We start from the raw sequence: 17,975 nt of genomic DNA, 5'->3' as shown, positions 1-17,975 counted from the left end.
GTGCAATGAACTCAGACCATTCCTGGTAACCTGTTAAAGGGAACCTGTCACCCCCAAAATCGAAGGTGAGCTAAGCCCACCATCATCAGGGGCTTATCTACAGCATTCTGGAATGCTGTAGATAAGCCCCCGATGTATCCTGAAAGATGAGAAAAAAAGGTTAGATTATACTCACCCAGGGGTGGTCCCGGTTCTGTTCTGGTCCAATGGGCTACAAAATGCTGTAGATAAGCCCCTGATGCCGGTGGCCTTAGCTCACCTTCGATTTTGGGGGTGACAGGTTCCCTTTAAATGCTGCTGTTTGTCTATTTCATCAGCATTTACAGTGCATGTCTTCGGGGTGAAGGTGTGCTGGCTAACTGTCCATTGCAGCACCTTTCAACATGATTACGGGGCACCAAAGAGATGCCGTGATAGCCAGGGGTCTGCTAAAGACCAATGTGTATGTCGTCACGGTACTCCTGTGAAAGCCAAACATTGATAAGAGACAGTGTGTTTTGCTTTACAGAGCAGTACTGTAATATTGCATGCAAAGTACAAGCAATCAGGTTCCAGTCCCCTAAGGGGACTAATAAATACAATAATAAAAAAAAAGTTTTAAAAATTATGAAAAAAAGAAAAAAGCCAATCTTAAATCATTAGTTTTCCCCATTAAAATTGAATCAATAAGTAAAAAAATATATATTCCGTAAAAGTACAATCTATAAAATATAAACTTAACCCCTTCCCGACCCATGACGCCACGTAGGCGTCATGAAAACCCGTGCCAATCCGACCCATGACGCCTATGTGGCGTCATGGAAAGATCGCATCCCTGCAGATCAGGTGAAAGGGTTAACTCCATTTTCACCCGATCTGCAGAGACAGGGGGAGTGGTACTTTAGCCCAGGGGGGGTGGCTTCACCCCCCCGTGGCTACGATTGCTCTGATTGGCTGTTGAAAGTGAAACAGCCAATCAGAGCGATTTGTAATATTTCACCTATGAAAATGGTGAAATATTACAATCCAGCCATGGCCGATGCTGCAATATCATCTGCCATGGCTGGAGACCCCGATCTGCCCCCCCCACCCCACCGATCGCCCCCCCAGTCGTCCTTTCTGCCCCGATCTCCTGTCCGCTCCCCTCCTCCCTCCTGTCCGCTCCCCCGGTCCTCCGATCCCCCCCCCGTGTTCCGATCCCACCCCCCCATACTTACCTAGCTTCCATGTCCCTCCCGGTGTCCGGCCGTCTTCTCCATGGGCGCCGCCATCTTGGAAAATGGCGGGCGCATGCGCAGTGCGCCCGCCGAATCTGCCAGCCGGCAGATTCATTACAAGTACATTTTGATCGCTGTGATAGGTTCTATCACAGCGATCAAAATAAAAAAATAATAAATAAACCCCCCCCCTTTATCACCCCCATAGGTAGGGACAATAATAAAATAAAGAAAATATTTTTTTTTTTTTCCACTAGGGTTAGGGTTAGAACTAGGGTTAGAACTAGGGGTAGGGTTAGGGGTAGGGTTAGGGTTACGGGTAGGGTTAGGGTTAGGGGTAGGGTTATAGCATGTGCACACAGAGCGGATCGGCCGCGGATCCGCAGCGGATCCGCAGCGGATCGGCCGCGGATCCGCAGCGGATCGGCCGCGGATCCGCAGCGGATCGGCCGCGGATCGGCCGCGGATCCGCAGCGGATCGGCAGCGGATCGGCAGCGGATCGGCCGCGGATCCGCAGCGGATCCGCAGCGGATCGGCCGCGGATCCGCAGCGGATCGGCCGCGGATCCGCAGCGGATCGGCCGCGGATCCGCAGCGGATCGGCCGCGGATCCGCAGCGGATCGGCAGCGGATCCGCAGCGGATCGGCCGCGGATCCGCAGCGGATCGGCCGCGGATCCGCAGCGGATCGGCCGCGGATCCGCAGCGGATTGGCCGCGGATCCGCAGCGGATTGGCCTAAGGAAAACCAAATCCGCTGTGCCCATGGTGCGGAAAATTCCGTGCAGAAACGCTGCGTTGTATTTTCTGCAGCATGTCAATTCTTTGTGCGGATTCCGCAGCGTTTTACACCTGTTCCTCAATAGGAATCCGCAGGTGAAATCCGCACAAAAAAACACTGGAAATCTGCTGTAAATCCGCAGGTAAAACGCAGTGCCTTTTACCTGCAGATTTTTCAAAAATCGTGCAGAAAAATCTCACACGAATCCGCAACGTGGGCACATAGCCTTAGGGTTAGGGTTGGAATTAGAGTTAGGGTTGGAATTAGGGCTAGGGTTTGAAATAGGGTTAAGATTAGGCTTGTGGTTAGGGTTACGGATAGGGTTAGGGGTGTGTTGGGGTTACAGTTGTGGTTAGGGTTGGGATTAGGGTTACGGTTGGGATTAGGGTTAGGATTAGGGTTAGGGTTGGAATTAGGGTTACGGGTGTGTTGCGGTTAGGGTTGTGGTTAGGGGTGTGTTGGGGTTAGGGTTGTGATTAGGGTTATGGCTACAGTTGGGATTAGGATTAGGGGTGTGTTGGGGTTAGTGTTGAAGTTAGAATTGAGGGGATTCCACTGTTTGGGCACATTAGGGGTCTCCAAACGCAACATGGCGCCACCATTGATTCCAGCCAATCTTGCGTTCAAAAAGTCAAATGGTGCTCCCGCCCTTCCAAGCCCCGACGTGCGCCCAAACAGTGGTTTACCCCCACATTTGGGGTACCAGCGTACTCAGGACAAACTGGGCAACAACTGTTGGGGTCCAATTTCTCCTGTTACCCTTGTAAAAATAAAAAATTACTTGCTAAAACATAATTTTTGAGGAAAGAACAATTATTTTTTATTTTCACGGCTCTGCGTTATAAACTTCTGTGAAGCACTTGGGGGTTGAAAGTGCTCACCACACATCTAGATAAGTTCCTTCGGGGGTCTAGTTTCCAAAATGGGGTCACTTGTGGGGTGTTTCTACTGTTTAGGCACATCAGGTGCTCTGCAAATGCAATGTGACGCCCGCAGACCATTCCATCAAAGTCTGCATTTCAAATGTCACTACTTCCCTTCTGAGCCCTGACGTGTGCCCAAACAGTGGTTTACCCCCACATTTGGGGTACCAGCACACTCACAACAAACTGGGCAACAAATATTGGGGTCCAAATTCTCCTGTTACCCTTGTGAAAATAAAAAATTGCTTGCTAAAACGTCTTTTTTGAGGAAAGAAAAATGATTTTTTATTTTCACGGCTCTGCGTTGTAAACTTCTGTGAAGCATTTGGGGGTTGAACGTGCTCACCACACATCTAGATAAGTTCCATGGGGGGTCTAGTTTCCAAAATGGGGTCAATTGTGGGGGGTTTCTACTGTTTAGGCATATCAGGGGCTCTGCAAATGTAACATGATGCCCGCAGACCATTCCATCAAAGTCTGCATTCCAAAACGTCACTACTTCCCTTCCGAGCCCCGGCATGTGCCCAAACAGTGGTTTACCCCCACATATACTCAGAAGAAACTGGACAACAACTTTTGGGGTCCAATTTCTCCTGTTACCCTTGGGAAAATAAAAAATTGTGGGCTAAAAAATCATTTTTGAGAAAAGAAAAATTATTTTTTATTTTCATGGCTCTGCGTTATAAACTTCTGTGAAGCACTTGGGGGTTCAAAGTGCTCACCACACATCTAGATAAGTTCCCTTGGGGGTCTAGTTTCCAAAATGGAGTCACTTGTGGGGAGTTCCTACTGTTTAGGCACATCAGGGGCTCTGCAAACGCAACCTGATGCCCGCAGAGCATTCCATCAAAGTCTGCATTTCAAAACGTCACTACTTCCCTTCCAAACCCCGACGTGTGCCAAAACAGTGGTTTACCCCCACATATGGGGTATCAGCGTACTCAGGAGAAACTGGACAACCACGTTTGGGGTCCAATTTCTCCTGTTACCCTTGGGAAAATAAAAAATTGTGGGCTAAAAAATTATTTTTGAGAAAAGAAAAATTATTTTTTATTTTCATGGCTCTGCGTTATAAACTTCTGTGAAGCACTTGGGGGTTCAAAGTGCTCACCACACATCTAGATTAGTTCCTTGGGAGGTCTAGTTTCCAAAATGGGGTCACTTGTGCGGGAGCTCCAATTTTTAGGCACACAGGGGCTCTCCAAACGCGACATGGTGTCCGCTAATGATTGGAGCTAATTCTCCATTCAAAAAGCCAAATGGCGTGCCTTCCCTTCCGAGCCCTGCCGTGCGCCCAAACAGTGGTTTACCCCCACATATGGGGTATCATCGTACTCAGGACAAACTGGACAACAACATTTAGGGTCCAATTTGTCCTATTACCCTTGGGACAATAAAAAATTCTGGGCTAAAAATCATTTTTGAGGAAAGAAAAATTATTTTTTTATTTTCACGGCTCTGCGTTATAAACTTCTGTGAAGCACCTGGGGGTTATAAGTGCTCACTATGCATCTAGATAAGTTCCTTGGGGGGTCTAGTTTCCAAAATGGGGTCACTTGTAGGGGAGCTCCAATGTTTAGGCACACAGGGGCTCTCCAAACGCGACATGGTGTCCGCTAACGATTGGAGCTAATTTTCCATTCAAAAAGTCAAATGGCACGCCTCCCCTTCAGAGCCTTGCCGTGCACCCAAACAGTGGTTTACCCCCACATATGAGGTATCGGCATACTCAGGAGAAATTGCCCAACAAATTTTAGGATCCATTTTATCCTGTTGCCCATGTGAAAATGAAAGAATTGAGGCTAAAAGAAATTTTGTGTGAAAAAAAGTACTTTTTCATTTTTGCGGATCAATTTGTGAAGCACCTGGGGGTTTAAAGTGCTCACTATGCCTCTAGATGAGTTCCTTGGGGGGTCTAGTTTCCAAAATGGGGTCACTTGTGGAGGAGCTCCAATGTTTAGGCACACAGGGGCTTTCCAAACGCGACATGGTGTCCGCTAACGATGGAGATAATTTTTCATTCAAAAAGTCAAATGGCGCTCCTTCCCTTCCGAGCCTTACCATGTGCCCAAACAGTGGTTTACCCCCCACATGTGAGGTATTGGTGTACTCAGGAGAAATTGCCCAACAAAATTTAGGATCCATTTTATCCTGTTGCCCATGTGAAAATGAAAAAATTGAGGCTAAAATAATTTTTTTGTGAAAAAAAGTACTTTTTCATTTTTACGGATCAATTTGTGAAGCACCTGGGGGTTTAAAGTGCTCACTATGCTTCTAGATAAGTTCCTTGGGGGGTCTAGTTTCCAAAATGTGGTCACTTGTGGGGGAGCTCCAATGTTTAGGCACACGGGGGCTCTCCAAACGCGACATGGTGTCCGCTAAAGATTGGAGCCAATTTTTCATTCAAAAAGTCAAATGGCACTCCTTCCCTTCCGAGCCCTGCCGTGCGCCGAAACAGTGGTTTACCCCCACATATGAGGTATCAGCGTACTCAGGACAAATTGGACAACAACGTCCATGGTCCAGTTTCTCCTTTTACCCTTGGGAAAATAAAAAATTGTTGCTAAAAGATCATTTTTGTGACTAAAAAGTTAAATGTTCATTTTTTACTTCCATGTTGCTTCTGCTGCTGTGAAACACCTGAAGGGTTAATAAACTTCTTGAATGTGGTTTTGAGCACCTTGTTGGGTGCAGTTTTTAGAATGGTGTCACTTTTGGGTATTTTCAGCCATATAGAACCCTCAAAATGACTTCAAATGTGAGGTGGTCCCTAAAAAAAATGGTTTTGTAAATTTTGTTGTAAAAATGAGAAATCACTGGTCAAATTTTAACCCTTATAACTTCCTAGCAAAAAAAAAAAAATTGTTTCCAAAATTGTGCTGATGTAAAGTAGACATGTGGTAAACGTTATTTATTAACTATTTTGTGTCACATAACTCTCTGGTTTAACAGAATAAAAATTCAAAATGTGAAAATTGCGAAATTTTCAAAATTTTCGCCAAATTTCCGTTTTTTTCACAAATAAACTCAGAAATTATCGACCTAAATTTACCACTAACATGAAGCCCAATATGTCACGAAAAAACAATCTCAGAATCGCTAGGATCCGTTGAAGCGTTTCTGAGTTATTACCTCATAAAGGGACACTGGTCAGAATTGCAAAAAACGGCAAGGTCATTAAGGCCAAAATAGGCTGGGTCATGAAGGGGTTAATTAACCCAATTAGTAAACGGTGTAACTAGAAAAAAATCATAATGCTAGAATTGCAATTGCATAATTGCCGCAACAACACAAAAAAATGCAATAAGAGGCAATCAAAATATCATCATTACCCCCAAATGATATGAATTAAAATGTCAGTTCAGGGCAAAAGAAACAAGACCTCACATAGCTCCATCACCTGAAAACTGAAAATGTTATTGCTCTCAGAAAATGGCAACAAAAGGAAAATTTTGTTTTTTAAAATTCTACATTTTTTTTCATCACTTAAATAAAAGAAGAAATAAGCATGTTTGGTATTTCTGTGATCATACTGACCTAGAGAACATATCTCTAGGTCAGTTTTACCGTATAATGAATGCTGTAAATAAAAAAATAAGAAAACAATTGCGAAATTGCTTTTTCTGATATTTTGCAGCACTAAGATTTTTTTTTCCCACTTTCCAGCACATGGTGTCATTCAAAAGTACAACTCATCCCGCAAAAGATAAACCCCTTATTCAGCTATGTTGACAGAAAAATAAAAAAGTCATGGCTTTTTGTAGAAGGGGAGGAAAAATCAAAAGCACAAAAAAAGGAAAATCGCCTTTTTATGGTCTTCTCTCGTCTGGAAAAGCAAAATAATTTTTCCAGTCTATATCAAGATAGTTAAAGCGGTTGTCCAATATTGTCTGAAGCACAAACTAAAAACATCTACACACTGACCTCCCAGACTAGCGCTGCTTCTCTGATCTCTGAGCTGTGTTTCCCAGTGGAAGTCAGCTCTGATGAACGCAGATTGATTGCAGTCATAAGGAGACATATTATGGAGATTGAAGGAGCATCACTTCTCCATGAGCTAAGTATGTATTTTTTTTTAGTTCTGAACTTCAGAATGGAACTCTTAAGAAGGGGTTGTCATTGTCAGGTAATGTACAGCGCTTTAATATTTTTAAATGATGGAAAATCTCTGGTGACGCTTCCAAAAATAATTCTTTGTATGCATGTCTTCCAGACTGTATGATTGGTAAAGGTCAAGACTACCGTGGCAAAAAATCTGTAACCGTGAAAGGACATACCTGCCAAGCATGGAATTCCCAGACACCAAATACACATTCAAGCTTTACTCCAGAAACCCACCCAAACTCTGGCTTGGATAATAACGTAAGATACACTGAGAAATGTGTAAATTGCATATAACTGTATGAATGTACAGGTCCTTCTCAAAAAATTAGCATATAGTGTTAAATTTCATTATTTACCATAATGTAATGATTACAATTAAACTTTCATATATTATAGATTCATTATCCACCAACTGAAATTTGTCAGGTCTTTTATTGTTTTAATACTGATGATTTTGGCCTACAACTCCTGATAACCCAAAAAAGCTGTCTCAATAAATTAGCATATCAAGAAAAGGTTCTCTAAACGACCTATTACCCTAATCTTCTGAATCAACTAATTAACTCTAAACACATGCAAAAGATACCTGAGGCTTTTAAAAACTCCCTGCCTGGTTCATTACTCAAAACCCCCATCATGGGTAAGACTAGCGACCTGACAGATGTCAAAAAGGCCATCATTGACACCCTCAAGCAAGAGGGTAAGACCCAGAAAGAAATTTCTCAACAAATAGGCTGTTCCCAGAGTGCTGTATCAAGGCACCTCAATGGTAAGTCTGTTGGAAGGAAACAATGTGGCAGAAAACGCTGTACAACGAGAAGAGGTGACCGGACCCTGAGGAAGATTGTGGAGAAGGACCGATTCCAGACCTTGGGGAACCTGAGGAAGCAGTGGACTGAGTCTGGTGTGGAAACATCCAGAGCCACCGTGCACAGGCGTGTGCAAGAAATGGGCTACAGGTGCCGCATTCCCCAGGTAAAGCCACTTTTGAACCATAAACAGCGGCAGAAGCGCCTGACCTGGGCTACAGAGAAGCAGCACTGGACTGTTGCTAAGTGGTCCCAAGTACTTTTTTCTGATGAAAGCAAATTTTGCATGTCATTCGGAAATCAAGGTGCCAGAGTCTGGAGGAAGACTGGGGAGAAGGAAATGCCAAAATGCCTGAAGTCCAGTGTCAAGTACCCAGTCAGTGATGGTGTGGGGTGCCATGTCAGCTGCTGGTGTTGGTCCACTGTGTTTCATCAAGGGCAGGGTCAATGCAGCTAGCTATCAGGAGATTTTGGAGCACTTCATGCTTCCTGGCACCTGCTCACAGTGCCAAAACCACTGGTAAATGGTTTACTGACCATGGTATTACTGTGCTCAATTGGCCTGCCAACTCTCCTGACCTGAACCCCATAGAGAATCTGTGGGATATTGTGAAGAGAAAGTTGAGAGACGCAAGACCCAACACTCTGGATGAGATTAAGGCCGCTATTGAAGCATCCTGGGCCTCCATAACATCTCAGCAGTGTCACAGGCTGATTGCCTCCATGCCACGCCGCATTGAAGCAGTCATTTCTGCCAAAGGATTCCCGACCAAGTATTGAGTGCATAACTGAACATTATTATTTGATGGTTTTTTTGTTTGTTATTAAAAAACACTTTTATTTGATTGGACGGTTGAAATATGCTAATTTATTGAGACAGGTTTTTTGGGTTATCAGGAGTTGTAGGCCAAAATCATCAGTATTAAAACAATAAAAGACCTGACAAATTTCAGTTGGTGGATAATGAATCTATAATATATGAAAGTTTAATTGTAATAATTACATTATGGTAAATAATGAAATTTAACACTATATGCTAATTTTTTGAGAAGGACCTGTATGGTATATTTCCCAAGTTTCTTATATTAATTCATCTACTTAAATGATCTGTCCATTGATTTTTCTTTCGATTTGCTTTATGCAGTCTCTATCTGTACCTCATTACTATATTCCTATATACAGTGGGAATGGAAAATATTCAGAGCCCTTTACATTTTTCACTCTTTGTTTCCTTACAGTCATTTGGCAAATTCCAAAAAGTTAATTTTTTTTATCATTAATGGACACTCTGCACTCCATCTTGACTCAAAAAAACCAGAAATGTAGAAATTTTTGCAAATTTATTAAAAAAGAGAAACTGATATGTCATAAGTATTCAGACCCTTTACTCAGTATTGAGTAAAAGCACCCTATTGAGCTAGTACAGCTACGAGTCTTCTTGGGAATGATGCAACAAGTTTTTCACATCTGGATTTGGGGATCCTCTGCCATTCTTCCTTGCAGATGCTCTCCAGTTCCATCAGGTTGGATGGTGAATGTTGGTGGACAGCCATTTTCAGGTCTCTCCAGAGATGTTCAATTGGATTTAGGTCAGGTCCCTGGTTGGGCCAGTGAAGAATTTTCACAGAGTTGTTCTGAAGCCACTCCTTTGTTATTTTAGCTGTGTGCTTAGGGTCATTGTCTTGTTGGAAGGTGAACCTTTGGCCAAGCCTGAGGTCCAGATCACTCTGTAAGAGGTTTTCATCCAGGATATCTCTGTATTTGGCCGCATTCGTGTGTCCGTCAATGGCAACCAGTTATTCTGTCCCTGCAGCTGAAAAACACCCCCATAGCATGATGCTGCCACCACCATGTTTTACTGTTGGGATTATATTGGGCAGGTGATGAGCAGTGCCTGGTTTTCTACACACATACCGCTTAGAAGTATCACCAAAAATGTCTATCTTCTTTTCATCAGACCAGAGAATCTTATTTCTCATAGTCTGGGAGTCCTTCATGTGTTTTTTAGCAATCTCTATGCGGGCTTTCATATGTCTTGCACTGAGGAGAGGTTTCCGTCAAGCCACTCTGCCATAAAGGCCCGAGTGGTGGATAGCTGCAGTGATAGTTGACTTTGTGGAACTTTCTCCCATATCCCTACTGTATCCCTGGAGCTCAGCCACAGTGATCTTGGAGTTCTTCTTTACCTCTCTCATCAAGGCTCTTCTCTCACGATTGCTCAGCTTGGCTGGATGGCCAAGTCTAGGAAGACTTCTGGTGGTCCCAAACTTCTTCCATTTTGGGATTATAGAGGTCACTGTGCTCTTAGGAACCTTGAGTACTTCAGAAATTCTTTTGTAACTTTGGCCAGATCTGTGCCTTGCCACAATTCTGTCTCTGATCTCCTTGGCCAGTTCCTTTGACCTCATGATTCTCATTTGATGTGACATGCACTGTGAGCTGTGAGGTCTTATATAGACTGGTGTGTGCCTTTCCAAATCAAGTCCTATCAGTTTAATTAGACACAGCTGGCCTCCAATGAAGGAGTAAAACCATCTCAAAGAGGATCAAAAGGAAATGGACAGCATGTGACTTAAATATGAGTGTCTGAGCAAAGGATCTGAATACTTATTACCATATGATATTTAAGTTTTTCTTTTTTAATAAATATGGAAAAATTTCTACATTTCTGTTTTTTTTCAGCCAAGATGGGGTGCAGAGTGTACATTAATGAGAAAAAATGAACTTTTTTTAATTTACCAAAGGGCTGCAATGAACCAAAGAGTGAAACATTTAAAGGGGTCTGAATACTTTCCGTACTCACTGTACATATACAGTGGGGGAAATAAGTATTTGATCCCTTGCTGATTTTGTAAGTTTAAGATCTTATGAAGAAGAAAGTGTAGCAGCACTGCCCCATAAGCGAGATCAAACATGAAATTCAGAGGTCACTATTAGAGCCCAGTATTCTCGGGAGCTGCTCGCATCCAGAATGAAGACGGGAATATACAGCAGAGAATAGAAAAGAATGCGGCAACACTCACCGGACCTGTGATTCAGACTTTTCCTTTTATTGAAGAAACTGTGAACACTAGGGTTGAGCGAAACGGGTCGGCAATTTTCAGAAGTCGCCGACTTTTGGCAAAGTCGGGTTTCATGAAACCCGACCCGACCCCTGTGTGGGGTCGGCCATGAAGTCGGCGATCTTCTGAATCTGGAATCGGAATTCCGATACCGATTCCCGATATGTTTAAGATATCGGGAATTGGTATCGGAATTCAGATTTAAGTGTAAAATAAAGAATTAAAATAAAAAATATCGCTATACTTACCATCTGACGGGCCCTGGTACTAACCGGGAACCTTCCTTCCTTAGAATCAGCCTTCCAGGACCTCGCGGTGACGTCACAGTGACGTCGCGGCTTGTGATTGGTCGCGCGGCCGCCCATGTGACCGCTCGCGACCAATCACAAGCCGCGACGTCACCGTGACGTCACCGAAGGTCCTGGAAGGGCTGATTCTTAGTAAGGAAGGCTGCCGGAACGAAGCAGGGTGTGTCCGAGGGTGAGTATATACCTAATAGGAATATACTCACCCTCGGCTTCGTTCCGGCAGCCTTCCTTCCTAAGAATCAGCCCTTCCAGGACCCTCGGTGACGTCACGGTGACGTCGCGGCTTGTGATTGGTCGCGCGAGCAGTCACATGGGCGGCCGCGCGACCAATCACAAGCCGCGACGTCACCGTGACGTCACCACGAGGTCCTGGAAGGCTGATTCTAAGGAAGGAAGGTTCCCGCTTAGTACCAGGGCGCATCAGATGGTAAGTATGGTGATATTTTTTATTTTAATTCTTTATTTTACACTTAAATATGGATCCCAGGGCCTGAAGGAGAGTTTCCGCTCCTTCAGACCCTGGGAACCATTGGAAACCCAATGCACTGCATTGGGTTTCGAGTTTCGGCCGACCCCGACCCCGACTTTTTTATAGGATCGGCCGATTTCACTCGACCCGACTTTTGAAAAAGTCGGGTTTCGTGAAACCCGACCCGATCCTATAAAAGTAAAGGTCGCTCAACCCTAGTGAACACATCTTCACGGCACGGGGGAGACGACAAACAAGTGAGGTGAGCGGGGAGAGGACGACGGCCGTTTCACCTGCCGCATTCTTTTCTATTCTCTGCTGATTTTGTAAGTTTGCCCACTGACAAAGACATGAACAGTCTATAATTTTAAGGGTAGGCTAATTATAACATTGAGAGAATATCAAAAATAAAATCGCATTGATACGTGATATGTGGCTAGCATTTGGCTATTAGTTTTGTGTGTTTTTTCCTTGAGATTCATTGTTTATTTGGGTACAAAAAGTATGATAGAACCAAAAAAATAAACATTTCATAAATAGCACTGACTCACTAGTTTAAATGTCAGACCTTCCTTCAGCCTTTAGCAGAGACAGATCCACACAAGCAGGTCTTTTCACCTTGCACACTCTGTGTCCAAATGATATAGCTGGACTTCCTTATTACTTTAAAATATAAAATGTATTCTGTTTTTCTCTTTCTCATATGTAGTACTGCAGAAACCCAGATGGAGACATCAATGGCCCTTGGTGCTTCGTTACAACTCCTGGATCAGTAAGCTGGGATTATTGTGATATTCCTGCCTGTGGTAAACATTTTTTCAGTTACACCAAAACTTAAGTTTCATAAAACAAGTCATATCTGCTTTGAAGTTGTTATCTGCTGTCAACTACTATTGCTTTTATCCTTATTGGATAGGGAATAATATTTATTACATACAAAATGTATTTTTATATCATAAGTAATTGCTCAGTCGCCCTTCCCTATACAATGTTAATTCACCTTGCCGAATTTATATCTCAAGATAAGGTAATCTGGGATCGTAAAGGGGATGTAAGAGATAATCTATTATTTAATTCAGATTCTTATGTTAAATGTTTTTTGTAATGATAAAATGCTTTTTTGCTTTTTCTTTCTGTGTGTATATATATATATATTTATTTTTTTTTTGCATAAAATAAGTATTTGATACAATAGAAAGACAGAACCTTTGTTTGAAATTACAGAGGTCAGACGTTTCCTGTAGTTCTTGACCAAGTTTGCACACATATATATGAATATATACAGCTCTGACAAAAATTAAGAGACCACTGCAAAATTTTCAGTTTGTCTGATTTTTCTCTTTATAGGTATATTTTTGAGTAAAATATAAATTGTTCTTTTATTCTATAAACTTCTGACAATCTGTCTCCAAATTTCCAAGATATAAATTTTGTATTTTTTTTCTGAAGGAGAAATGGTCAAAATTTTAAAAAAAAACAATGCTTTCAGACCTAAAATAATGCAAAGAAAACAAGTTCATAATCATTTGGAATCAACCATACTAATGTTTTAACTCAGGAAGAGTTCAGAAATCAATATTTTGTGGAATAACCATGATTTTTAGTCACAGCTTTCATGCGTCTTGGCATGCTTTCCACCAGTCTTTCACACTGCTTCTGGCGCAAAAATGTAAGCAGTTCTTCTTTGTTTGATGGCTTGTGACTATCCATCATCCTCTTGATTACATTCCAGAGGTTTTCAATGGGGTTCAGGTCTGGAGATTGGGCTGCCCATGACAGGGTTTTGATGTAATGGTCTCTGAAATTTTTGCCAGAGCTGTATCTATGCACCAAAATGGTGCATATATCACAAAATGGTTCCTTTGCAACTTACAACTCATTCCACAAAAACAAGCCAACATGTAGCTATGTCAGCAGAAAACTAAAGAGGTAATGACTCATAGAATGTGATAATGAAAATACAAAAAAAAGTTTGAGCTAGTGTAAGGAAGTGAAGATGCTGTGCTGAAAAAATGCATTTAGTTGTTTTGCACATTTACTGCATTGCATGTTTAGTAATGTGCATTGTCATTTGATGAAGTTGTTGTCTGCCCAAGAATAAGTAGTAAGTAGGGATAGACAGTTAATAGTTGGGATTAGCCAAGAATGACGGGAGCTACGCTGGGGCACAGGAGACTACTTACTGGTAGTTATGCAGATAGGGCTGTCATGGTTCTCAATGGCAAGAGAACGTAGTAAAGCATACAAATGGACTAGCTCTTGGAAGATGGGAACTCGAGCTGACTGTGAGCTAAACCTACCGCACAACTAACAGTGGCCGGGTAGCGTGCCTACGTTTTATCCCTAGACGCCCAGCGCCAGCCGGAGGACTGACTGACCCTAGCAGAGGAAAATACAGACCTGACTTACCTCTAGAGAAATTTTCCCCAAAAGGCAGACAGTAGCCCCCACATATATTGTTGGTGATTTCAGAGGAAATTGACATACGAAGTATGAAAATAGGTTTAGCAAATTGAGGTCCGCTTACTAGATAGTAGGAAGACAGAAAAGGGAACTACACAGTCAGCTGAAAACCCTTTCAAAACACCATCCTGAAATTACTTTAAGACTCTAATATCAACTCATGACACCAGAGTGGCAATTTCAGCTCACAAGAGCTTCCAGCCTCAGAAATATACAATCACAGAGAACTGGAACAAAAATGCAAAACAAACTTAGGACTAAAAGTCCAACTTAGCTGATAGTAGTCTAGGAGCAGGAACATGCAACAGAAAGGCTTCTGGTAACATTGTTGGCCGGCATAGAAATGACTGAGGAGCAAGGTTAAATAGAAAACTCCCACATCCTGATGGAAACAGGTGAACAGAGGAGATGAAGCACACAAGTTCAGTACCACCAGTGACCACCGGGGGAGCCCAGAAACCAAATTCACAACAGTACCCCCCCCTCAAGGAGGGGGCACCGAACCCTCACCAGAACCACCAGGGCGATCAGGATGAGCCCTATGAAAGGCACGGACCAAATCGGAGGCATGAACATCAGAGGCTGTCACCCAAGAATTATCCTCCTGACCGTAGCCCTTCCACTTGACCAGATACTGAAGTCTCCGTCTGGAAACACGGGAGTCCAAGATCTTCTCGACAACGTACTCCAACTCACCCTCAACCAACACCGGAGCAGGAGGCTCAACGGAAGGCACAACCGGTACCTCATACCTGCGCAACAATGACCGATGGAAGACATTATGAATAGAAAAAGATGCAGGGAGGTCCAAACGAAAGGACACAGGGTTAAGAATCTCCAATGTTGTGAAATTGGATTTTGGGCTCCCCCGGTGGCCACTGGTGGAATTGAACTGGTGTGCATCATCCTCTCTGTTCACCTGTTTCCATCAGGATGTGGGAGTCGCTATTTAGCCTTGCTCCTCTGTCACTTCCATGCCGGTCAACATTGTAATCAGAAGCCTTTCTGTGCATGTTCCTGCTGCTAGACAACTCCCAGCTAAGTTGGACTTAGTCCTTGTTTGTTTTTGCATTTTGTTCCAGTTCACAGCTGTAGTTTCGTTTCTGTGTCTGGAAAGCTCTTGTGATCTGAAATTGCCACTCTGATGTTATGAGTTAATACTAGAGTCTTAAAGTAATTTCAGGATGGTATTTTGATAGGGTTTTCAGCTGACCATGAAAGTGCCCTTTCTGTCTTCCTGCTTTCTAGTAAGCGGACCTCAATTTTGCTAAACCTATTTTCATACTACGTTTGTCATTTCATCTAAAATCACCGCCAATATTTGTGGGGGCCTCTGTCTGCCTTTCGGGGAAATTTCTCTAGAGGTGAGCCAGGACTATATTTTCCTCTGCCAGGATTAGTTAGTCCTCCGGCCGGCGCTGGGCGTCTAGGGATAATACGCAGGCTACGCTACCCGGCTACTGTTAGTTGTGCGGCAGGTTTAGTTCATGGTCAGTTTAGTTTCCATCCTTCCAAGAGCTAGTTCGTATGTTTGCTGGGCTATGTTCTCTTGCCATTGAGAACCATAACAGTTTGACCGGCCAGAAGGGTTAAATTAATTGACAGAGAAAGGAGAGAAAAGAGAAGTCTGCTGAAGATTTTTTTTTTTTTTTTTCTCAGTTCTGAGTGTGCTTGTAATTGAATCTCTTGCAAGTCTGCCTATATTTCAGCCTTTCTCTCTCTCTCTCCTTCTAATCCTGGAATGGCTCTGTGTTCACCTGTTTAAAATGGATATTCAGAGTTTAGCTGCAGGTTTGAATAATCTCACCCCGAAAGTTCAAAACTTACAAGATTTTGTTGTTCATGTTCCTATATCTGAACCTAGAATTCCTTTGCCTGAATTTTTCTCGGGGAATAGATCTTGCTTTCAAAATTTCAAAAATAATTGCAAGTTGTTTTTGTCCCTGAAATCTCGCTCTGCTGGAGATCCTGCTCAGCAGGTCAGGATTGTGATTTCTTTGCTCCGGGGCAACCCTCAGGATTGGGCTTTTGCATTGGCTCCAGGGGATCCTGCGTTGCTCAATGTGGATGCGTTTTTTCTGGCCTTGGGGTTGCTTTATGAGGAACCTCAGTTAGAACTTCAGGCGGAAAAGGCCTTGATGTCCCTATCTCAGGGGCAAGACGAAGCTGAAATATACTGCCAGAAATTCCGTAAATGGGCTGTGCTTACTCAGTGGAATGAGTGCGCCCTGGCGGCGAATTTCAGAGAGGGTCTCTCTGATGCCATTAAGGATGTTATGGTGGGGTTCCCTGTGCCTGCGGGTCTGAATGAGTCCATGACAATGGCTATCCAGATCGATAGGCGTCTGCGGGAGCGCAAACCTGTGCACCATTTGGCGGTGTCTACTGAGAAGACGCCAGAGAATATGCAATGTGATAGAATTCTGTCCAGAAATGAACGGCAGAATTTTAGACGAAAAAATGGGTTGTGCTTCTATTGCGGTGATTCAACTCATGTTATATCAGCATGCTCTAAGCGTACTAAGAAGCTTGATAAGTCTGTTTCAATTGGCACTTTACAGTCTAAGTTTATTCTATCTGTGACCCTGATTTGTTCTTTATCATCTATTACCGCGGATGCCTATGTCGACTCTGGCGCCGCTTTGAGTCTTATGGATTGGTCCTTTGCCAAACGCTGTGGGTATGATTTGGAGCCTCTTGAAACTCCTATACCCCTGAAGGGGATTGACTCCACCCCATTGGCTAGCAATAAACCACAATACTGGACACAAGTAACTATGCGGATTAATCCGGATCACCAGGAGATTATTCGCTTTCTTGTGCTGTATAACCTACATGATGTGTTGGTGCTTGGATTGCCATGGCTGCAATCTCATAACCCAGTCCTTGACTGGAAAGCTATGTCTGTGTTAAGCTGGGGATGTAAGGGGACGCATGGGGACGTACCTGTGGTTTCCATTTCATCATCTATTCCCTCTGAGATTCCTGAATTCTTGACTGAATATCGTGACGTTTTTGAAGAACCTAAGCTTGGTTCATTACCTCCGCACCGGGAGTGCGATTGTGCCATAGATTTGATTCCGGGTAGTAAATACCCTAAGGGTCGTTTATTTAATCTGTCTGTGCCTGAACATGCTGCTATGCGAGAATATATAAAGGAGTCCTTGGAAAAGGGACATATTCGTCCTTCGTCATCTCCCTTAGGAGCCGGTTTTTTCTTTGTGGCTAAGAAAGATGGCTCTTTGAGGCCGTGCATTGATTATCGGCTTTTGAATAAAATCACGGTTAAATATCAATATCCGTTGCCACTGCTGACTGATTTGTTTGCTCGCATAAAGGGGGCCAAGTGGTTCTCTAAGATAGATCTTCGTGGGGCGTATAATTTGGTGCGAATTAAGCAGGGGGATGAGTGGAAAACCGCATTTAATACGCCCGAGGGCCACTTTGAGTATTTGGTGATGCCTTTTGGTCTTTCAAATGCCCCTTCAGTCTTTCAGTCCTTTATGCATGACATTTTCCGTGATTATTTGGATAAATTTATGATTGTGTATCTGGATGATATTTTGATTTTTTCGGATGACTGGGACTCTCATGTCCAGCAGGTCAGGAGGGTTTTTCAGGTTTTGCGGTCTAATTCCTTGTGTGTGAAGGGTTCTAAGTGCGTTTTTGGGGTTCAAAAGATTTCCTTTTTGGGATATATTTTTTCCCCCTCTTCCATCGAGATGGATCCTGTCAAGGTTCAGGCTATTTGTGATTGGACGCAACCCTCTTCTCTTAAGAGTCTTCAGAAATTTTTGGGCTTTGCTAACTTTTATCGTCGATTTATTGCTGGTTTTTCTGATGTTGTTAAACCATTGACTGA

The 17,975-nt window shown here is 43.2% G+C and overlaps 1 protein-coding gene across 1 annotated transcript in view; it reads left to right on the top strand.

The window, feature by feature from the left end:
• The window catches only part of PLG (plasminogen), a 179,678-nt gene that overhangs the window by 142,005 nt on the left and 19,698 nt on the right, over positions 1-17,975 (top strand). The window contains exons 12-13 of the mRNA XM_077289158.1: positions 7,112-7,260; positions 12,360-12,456. Coding sequence (XP_077145273.1) covers positions 7,112-7,260; positions 12,360-12,456 — 246 coding nt within the window. The remainder of the gene's footprint in view (positions 1-7,111; positions 7,261-12,359; positions 12,457-17,975) is intronic.

Source organism: Ranitomeya variabilis, chromosome 2 (genome assembly GCF_051348905.1).
Source record: "Ranitomeya variabilis isolate aRanVar5 chromosome 2, aRanVar5.hap1, whole genome shotgun sequence".
Classification (NCBI taxonomy): domain Eukaryota; kingdom Metazoa; phylum Chordata; class Amphibia; order Anura; family Dendrobatidae; genus Ranitomeya; species Ranitomeya variabilis.
The sequence above is the reverse complement of the archived record's forward strand: the minus strand, read 5'-3'. Positions and strand labels throughout refer to the sequence as shown.